This window comes from Sinocyclocheilus anshuiensis, unplaced genomic scaffold, assembly GCF_001515605.1.
Source record: "Sinocyclocheilus anshuiensis isolate Anshui unplaced genomic scaffold, SAMN03320099.WGS_v1.1 scaffold2335, whole genome shotgun sequence".
NCBI classification, from domain to species: domain Eukaryota; kingdom Metazoa; phylum Chordata; class Actinopteri; order Cypriniformes; family Cyprinidae; genus Sinocyclocheilus; species Sinocyclocheilus anshuiensis.
In genome coordinates this window covers 146,438-155,351 of record NW_015536619.1, presented here as the reverse complement: position 1 = coordinate 155,351, position 8,914 = coordinate 146,438, and the positions used below count along the sequence as shown (strand labels likewise).

Below are 8,914 nucleotides of genomic sequence, written 5' to 3'. Positions count from 1 at the left end.
CACCGTGGACGAAGCGGAGTCCAGCCCGGGGTCGTCACATGTGGTTGCCGCAAGCCCGCCGGCCGCGCCGTTCTGAAGCCCACCGGCCTCCGCTCACTCAAGCCGGCCTCCGCTAACTCTAGGCCTCCGCTCACTCAAGGCCGCGCGGTGTGTGACGCTGTTTCGTTGTGAAAGCGAAACTACTTTGTTTGGCCTTCCAAAAGAGGACACGACTAGAAATCAGTGGTTAAGTTGTATTTACAACACTGTTCCAGAACAGTTTAACCCAAATATTCAGATGTGTCCAGCGCATTTTATGGAGGACTGTTTCCTGATCCTGGTAGAGTAGACTACAATGCCGGCTGTTCTGACTCACAGACTGTAAGTACATTTTTTATATTGAAAGAATTTGCCACTGACGATTCAAACACGAGTTTTTTGGGCAGTGTAGAGTAGCACTTGTTGTTTGTCATTTCTCCTATCACAAATGCAGACATGGTTTTATGTTTACGCAGCACGATGCAACGCAACGCATAAAAAGACAGTATAAATCATTATAATCCGTAATTATGTCCCCACTGGCCTAAACAATGCCTCGTTTATAATGGGTTTTCATGTTTTTGTTTCGCCGTTCCGGCCGGCCAGGGCATCACAATATGGCAAGGGGCGTAACATTTTCGTCACACGCTTGAGGTATTCTGCCAATCACAACGCACTGGATAGCTGGCCAATCACAGCACACCTCGCTTTTCAGAACGATGAGCTTTGTAAAAATTGACGTGTTTCAGAAAGGCGGGGCATAGAGGAGAAACAATAATGTACAGTATGTGGAAAAGAATGTGTTTTTTTAACCTTAAACCCGCATAAACATTTCATTACACCAAATACACAAAATAATGTTCTTTTGAGCAGCATCATATGACCCCTTTAATTAAAAACAGCTAGTTTGAGAGTTATAGGCCTATCCCATTTTTGCCCCTCTCCTGCTGTTAAAATGTAACCGTCAAAGTAACTTTTACTCCAAGTAAATTTTAAATGAGCGACTTTTTACTTTTACTTGAGTAGATTTTTAGACTGGTACTTTTACTTGTACTTAAGTAAAATTTCATTAATGTAATGGTACTTTTACTTGAGTAGAATATTTTAGTACTCTTTCCACCTCTGATATATATATATATCATATATATATATGTATGTATTAGGGATGTGCATCTCATGACTCGAATACGATACGCATGTAAAGCAGGCTAACTGTCAGGCTAAGCTCCTCTAACACTGACCAACAGGAACACAATGATATCACCACTGTCTCACATACTATTAGGCCAGCGGTTCCCAAACTGGGGTGCGCGCACCCTTAGGGGTGCACAGATTGACCACCAGGGGTGCGCGAGAGAATGTTTTGTAATGGCAGAAAAATTGTCTCTTTATTATTTTTTTTGTATTTAACTTAGCTAACATTCACATGTCAAAGTTTATTGAGAAATTAAATTTTACATAACAAGCTGTAAATTACTCATGATTTCATTTCGCGGTTACAAGCACGTCTGCGTCCCAATAGCCCCGACCTTTTACCATTAGGTGCTAAGTGATAGTTAATTCTGTATTTTTTTTTTTCGCTTACTACATGCATCAAAATGGACACCTGGTTAATCCAAAAATGCACAGAAAGCTTCATATCTGGCGAGTTACCACATAGCTAAAAGAGGTATGCCCCACACAACTGGAGGAAATCTGTGCTTACCTGTTGCCAAAGACACGTTCAACAGGGGAAGATATTTATAATTTGATGGATAGCTTTTTCAGAGTAAACGAAATTGACTGGGCACGCTGCATTGGAATTTGTACAGACAGGGCGAAATCGATGACGGGAAGGCCATATTTAAATCATGTTCATTTAACAAACATAAATTATGTAGCTTTAACAGATAAAAATCATGTTGAGTAAATCTAACTTTAATATGTGCAACCGATGTACATATTTTTTTTATGTTAATCCAACAGGTTTTTTTTTTTCGGTGCTCCACTGTGATTGGACGGCTGACTAAAAAGTGACAGTGATGAGTGCTGCGTTTTACCCCAATTTGAACATGCTTCAACTCTCGGCACAGAAAAAAAAAAAATCACCCAAGCACTGTGTGAAAAAGATGCTCAGCGCCTCGTCACTGCTGGCATTTAAAAAAATGCGGCACTCCCATTGAAAACAATTGAAAAAAATATGCTAGCCTCGGGAAAAAAAAACTTTGGTGGACACACGACCTAAAAGTTATTTTTATAATAGCTACTTTTCTGAAATGAGACAACCTTGATGATGTACGAGGCTGACGAATGCGACCTCTGAAAAAAGCATCCTTTGAAAAGTGATGTGCTACCCTGTCCTGCCTCCTTGATTTTGATTCCTTGGGGCCACGCCCCATTGTTTAACCATTGTCTAGTACTCATTCGGTTAAAGGTGCACTAAGGGATTTTTGCCAAACGATGTTAATATTTGAAAGCACCAAAACAAACACGCCCATACCCCAACAGGACCTCGTACCGATTTTGAAATCTCTGCCCCACACGTACGTACACAACCATGGCATAACAATGATTGCGGAAACAAGCTAAGATGACACACAAGCATATTCAAACAAAAGCCAAAACAGAGTTGAAAAATCAACGTTACTCACCTATCAAGAAGAAAAAACAATGCAACCTCGGTGTCCGATTCGAGCCCTTCCCGCTTCTTGGAGTTCTCTCCACAGCTGGAAAGCTACTCCTGATATTTATGCAGGTCCTACCTCTTGCCTGATTGTAACCCTTCTTTTTAATGTTTTGTTTCTCTGATACTTTCCTCTTTTTTTTATCAGTCATTTCTCTCAATCTATAGTCGATCTGCTAATATCCGTCCTGTGCACTCAAACTGAGAGCTCTCTTCTCCCTGTCACTACAAGACACGCTCCCTTACTGCTGATTGGCTACAAGTGTGTTTTGGGACATGGTCCGACCCTGTGGTCAAAAGCGTTTTTTTTTTTGTTTTTTTTTTTTAATCTCTTAGTGCACCATTAATTGTTTTCACCTGTTCCTCATGTGTTCGCTTTCATTTAGTTTTGTTGGTTTGTTTTGTGCTGCATTAAGATTTCTTTAATTCCATTTACACTCTAAACGCTCTGACACAACAAGCCGATGGTCGGCCACCAACCAATGTTAGACCATTGGCACTAGTCAGAACCGTTGGACCACATCAGGGGCTTTTTTGGCCACTTGAGCATATTGAATCGTGTCTGTCGGTGCCATCGTGAGAGAGATTCAGATGTTAATTTGCACGAACAAGTCAGTGCACAAGAATAAAAGCGAAAGTGATGAAACTAAGCAAAGAAGTCAAGTCAGCACAGACAAAAGTGACAGCAGCTTATATATGTGCTGCTATCCATGTTAATCAAACAACATAGGACAAATCACTCACTGCTTTTGGCTGAGTAACTTTTGTAACTTTAATTGTAAGGATTAATATGTATTGGTTTATAGAATGAAGATTATCCAGTGTTATTTTACATTTGATAACACTGCGATTCACAAGACAAAAAACACGAAAACACCTTTCTGTCGGGAGAGAGAGAAGCCGCAGCGTGTGAACGCGCCGCCATGTTTAACCTTCAGTTTACGTTATTCAATTTACAGTATGTACCTGAATACTACTGTTAGACCTACCTAAAAAAAAAAAAAAACCTTTAGAAAAAACTAAAAAGCATTTCACTTATTTTTTGCTTATTAATTCAGTTATTTTTTGTGCTATTGTTTGCAATTTATTTATTTGTTCTATTTAATATCTAATTACTGCCTGTTTACTTCTCATTTTTAGTTAAAATAAGTTGAAGTTTTACCCGATACCACCATCTAGAGTTGCATATTTGGAAATTTGTTTGTCTTTCTAATAACAAATTCACCAGTTCACACTTACATATAATCAGGTTGAGCAAATATTAAGCATATTTGGCATGCTGTCCGAGGGGAGGGCTCCCAGCTTGGAATATAGCCCGAACCCAGAGAACTCACCTATCCCTAAGCTGGGAAAAGAATAGTTAAGAGGGAGAAGTTGGGGTGTAGGAGGGATGCTGGAAAACTGTCATGGGACAGAGGTGAGTTGGCTGTATATATATTTATCGTGCTAATTAAGTTGATTATCTAAATGAGCTCCACCTGTGCTGAATGTGTTGATTATCTGAACGTGCTCCTCCCAAACTTTGTTAATAAAACATCATTATGCATTAACAAATAATTCTATAAATTGTATAAATAAATACTTTGATTGTGCTAACCCTTAAATTACATGTAATAATGATTTTGTGTTTTCAAACAATTATTATGTGGAAAGGAATAACGTACAAATGGAATGAAAGCATGAGATCAGATTTTTAAATAATGACTACACTGTAAATTATTTGACCGTAAATTCACAGTAAATTACTGGCTACTAGTTGCATTACTTTCACAGTAAATTACTGTATGTAAATTTACAGTAAATTACTGTGAAGGAGCTACATTACTTTCACAGTAACTTACTGTGTAAGATTCCATCGTATTACTGTGATTTAGCAGTATTCTCCCGCAGAATTACTGTATTTAGCTGTGAAGTTACTTGATGTATATCAGATTACTGTGATTTAGCAGTATGCTCCTGTAGAATTACTGTATTTAACTGTGAAGTTACAGTTGATGTATATCAGTTTACTGTGATTTAGCAGTATGCTCCTGTAGAACTACTGTATTTATCTGTAAAGTTACAGTTAATGTAATCAGATTACTGCAATTTAACAGTATTCTGCTGTAATGCAAATTACTTGCCAGTAATGTGCTATTAATGTACACTTAAAACCTATTTTAAAATACTGTAAATTTGACATTTTCATGTGTTAAACCATTAATAACCTATAACATGTTAAATCCAAATAAACACAAAAACACAATAAATTGTTGTGAACATTTATTCTTACACATTTATTTTGCTTCTCTCCATTGAATGAAGAGACACTATAAGAACATATTTAATGACTAACTTACTGCATAACTGCATGCAACTTAACACCGAGCCAGTGTTTGGTTGGTCTGTTCTGGACGAAACACTGCTTACATTCTAGACTGTCATCCATTCAAAATCAACGAGTTTTCTGATTAGTGTGCAGACTTGTTGGTTGATGTGACCTCTCTGCCTCTTTGACTTCATGCCTGTCTCTGGATTTATTCCCAAGAAGCACCTATAAACAAAAAGGCAGAGGAAAGCTGTTAGTTTCATTCAAGTGGGATGAAAGAGGTGTCATTAACCAGTCACCACCTTTAGTAGATCACAGCTGTTGCACTACAGAGCAAAACTTAAGTTAGCTCAGTTTGAACAAGGTGACATTACTGTGGTTCTATGGTTAAATGTTAAAAGGGTGACAAAATGATTACAGAGTTGGAACCAGAGTAAACCGAACAGGAGCTCCACGAGATGGAGTAGGCTGCTGCGGCGGCAAAAACTAGATGTAGTTTACGTGGTTTCCTGTGCTGTAAACAAAACTTGGTTCTCACGAGACTACACTCTTCTCCCCGGAGCTTATGTTGCGTCTTCTGCTATTCCTACGTCATACAGTTGAACGCTTTGTCGTGAACTGGGTGGAGCTGGAGATTACAGTTTATACATATTTTAAATTGATATTTTTCTTACACTAACGCATCGTTTCGCTTCAGAAGGCGCGCGCTCAAACCTATGCAAGAATGTTAACCAAAACCTACAACTACTGTAACGCTATTTGGTTAATACTTTTAAATTACATGCACTATCAGATATATATATGAAAAACAGTCATTAAATTGACAGAATTTGACATTTTAACACTTACTGCTGAATCCGTCGATGAGACCACGGCGGAGACGAGAGAGCTCGGATGAAAAATCTCGCGCAAATTCACAGTAGTTTCCTGTAACTGCCCCGCCTGCAGTATTTTCACAGTGAAATTCTGAATACGTTATTATACTGTGAAAATCACAGTTAAAGCCTGTGAAGTGATAATAATGTAATTTACTGTGAAATATTACAGTAACATCTTGTGAAATCCTGGAAATAATTTACAGTGTAGCTGTGTTAAATGTGATCCGTTTGGAAAATTTACCGCTTACTTGTTTAAATAGTTAAAGGGAATTAAAATAAACCGCAGTAAAGACCCAAAATAGACTGCACACCTCAGGACAAATGTATCTATAATACCAATTTTGAATGTAGTCTGAGCCTGAACAAAGGACTTTATGCAGATTGACTGGCTACGTATTTCTGCTGAAACCTCACTGTTCCGTGGGCTTCTGTTATAGCATTCTCCCATAGCAAACTGTAGTAGTAGCAAACTCTGTCATATTTTTAATAACTGAACACAACATGTATATATATAGCATATTATAAATACTGTTTAGCCACAACATTAAAACCACCTGCCCAATATTGTGTAGGTCCCCTTCATGCTGCTAAAACAGCTGTGATGTGTCGAGGCATTGACTCCACAAGACCTCCAAATATGTCCTGTGGTATCTGACACCAAGACATAAGCAGAAGATCCTTTAAAACCTGCATATTACGAGTTGGGGCAACCATGGATTGGATTTGGAGGCCAAGGCAACACCTTGATCACTTTATCATGTTCCTTTGGAGGTGGACTTATGTCATCATGAGCACTCTGACCAGTCTTCAGCTGCACAGCCCTATACACAGCAAACTGCGATGCTCAATTAATTTCGCTTGCCCATTTTTCCTGTTTCTATCATATAAAATTAACGAACTGACTGTTGATTTGCTGCCTAATATATCTCACCCCTTGACAGATTCCATTGTAACAATACAATATAATCAATGTTATTCACTTCACCTGTAAGTGGTTTTAATGTTAGGGCTGATCAGTGTAAAAAAAACTAGAGTACACGTAACATTGTAGTATATTATATAAAAAAATAATGTCATGCATTCATCTGGGGTTCAAACATATAATTATGACTCACCATGGCTTCTTCACGGGCTTGGCGTTGGGCCTGTAGCACAGCTGCCTCCTCCTCTTCACTAGGAACATGAGACTCCACCAGGATTCGCCTGAACTCAGCTGTGGACAGGATGACAGACTGCCCAGATGGGTCCTCATTTGGGATTTTGGTTCAACAACCAAAGAATGAGCATAAAAATAGTGCAAGCTGTGAAAACACAAAACATGACGTACTGGGATAAAAACATGCACTTACCTCCCAGTGGGCAACTGATGATGAAAAGATATCAATTTGACATCAAATTTAACGTAAAAAAACAGGTCAAATATGCAAATCAAACTGACGTCAAAAACCTGACATTAAAATCGATCTGATGTAAATTGAATGCCAAACATATTGGCCTACATATTCATTAAACCAATTTCAGTGTGGGATAACTTAACCTATTTTCTCCCAATTACCACTGGAAATATATTATTAATTTATTTCAGTGGTTCCCAGCCACATTCCTGGAGCCCCCCAACACTGTACATTTTGCATCTCTCCTTTGTCTGACAAACCCATTTCAGGTCTTGAAGTCTCTACGAATGAGCTGATGATCGGAATCAGTGCGTTTGATTAAAGAGACATGGAAAACATGTAGTGTTGGGGGGCTCCAAGAACGAGGCTGAGAACCCCCGATTTATTTAATATTATTTAAAATGACTAAATCAACTTGGACTGTAGAGTTCAAGATACTTTTGTGCTGATACTTTTAGATACTAAAAATAATAATTAAACACATACAATGATGTACTTACTAATTTGTTTATTTTCTTTGGCAGTTTTGTCATTCTTTTTTTTTTAATCATGACTAGTTTAATGATTATGCACTAATATAACAATGATGAAACAACAACACACAGAGGCATGTAGCCTATGACTACAATGTCAAGTTATTTTGACTCATATTTTTTTAAAGCTGCATGTAGGATAAAAGTCTGTGACAAAGTTATTTCTGTGCAAAACTCTCTGACACTTGGTTTAAGTCAGTGTCCGAACAAGTAATGCAAATACCTCAATAAGGATAACTACATGTAACCACACTGCAAAAACCCTTTGCTTCTACTTGCCTGAGGTCCCTGATAAGCTCTTTAGTGATGATGTGCACTGTCTCTAAATTTGGCTCTTTGGGTGCAGGAGCAGAGCATGTCTTCAATCTCACGCTTCCGCCTTCAGGATCGTCTTTCATATCACCAGCAGAATGCTGAGACAAAAGACAATTGAGTCTTCCTTTTTATTTTCATTCAATGCCCAAGACAATGTCCATTGTGCAGTAGGCTTATTTCTACCTGTTTTGGTGTCCCAAAGAGGGTCTCATCCACATGAGAGGTGAGGGCTCGTGTGCGATAGCGGCGAGTGAAAGTGCTGCTGCCCGACTGCTTTCCACATGAGGATGTGGCACTTTGAGGCTGAAAAGCATGAGGCATGCGAATCTTAAGGAATTTAATGATTCCTTTATTATCTTTGAGGAACAAATGTCAAGAACAACTAGTGAGAAGCTGTATGATTTAAGTCTCATGAACCTTTAACACACACACACTTGTCTAAATGAGTCTACTCCACCAAGCTACTGTTATAAGCATGAGCCCCGTCAGACTGGTCGTGGCGGCGGTGTTGCAACAATATATAGTGATATTCTCAATGTTACTCAGAAGACAGGATACAGGTTTCATCGTTTTAATCATACACTAGATTTAATTATATCGCATGGAATTGATCTTACTGATATAGATATCGTACCTCAAAGTGATGATGTTACTAACCATTTCCTTTTATCGTGCATGCTGCGTATTACTGGTATTAACTATATGGCTCCGCGTTATCATCTGGGTTATCATGACTAGCAACATGGGCACTATCTTCTCTAATACATTAGAAGCTGTTGCCCCCATCAAATTGAAAAAGGTTAGAG

General features: G+C 38.5%; 1 protein-coding gene across 1 annotated transcript in view; it reads right to left on the bottom strand.

Annotated features, from left to right (window-relative positions):
* Positions 1–6,981: 6,981 nt before the first annotated feature.
* The window catches only part of LOC107703937 (cilia- and flagella-associated protein 45-like), a gene marked incomplete at its 3' end in the record, with an annotated part of 4,168 nt that continues 2,235 nt past the window's right edge, over positions 6,982–8,914 (bottom strand). The window contains exons 2-5 of the mRNA XM_016506751.1: positions 8,292–8,411; positions 8,073–8,206; positions 7,216–7,229; positions 6,982–7,079 (exon numbers count right to left, since the gene is read on the bottom strand). Of these exons, the coding sequence (XP_016362237.1) occupies positions 6,982–7,079; positions 7,216–7,229; positions 8,073–8,206; positions 8,292–8,411 (366 nt within the window). The remainder of the gene's footprint in view (positions 7,080–7,215; positions 7,230–8,072; positions 8,207–8,291; positions 8,412–8,914) is intronic.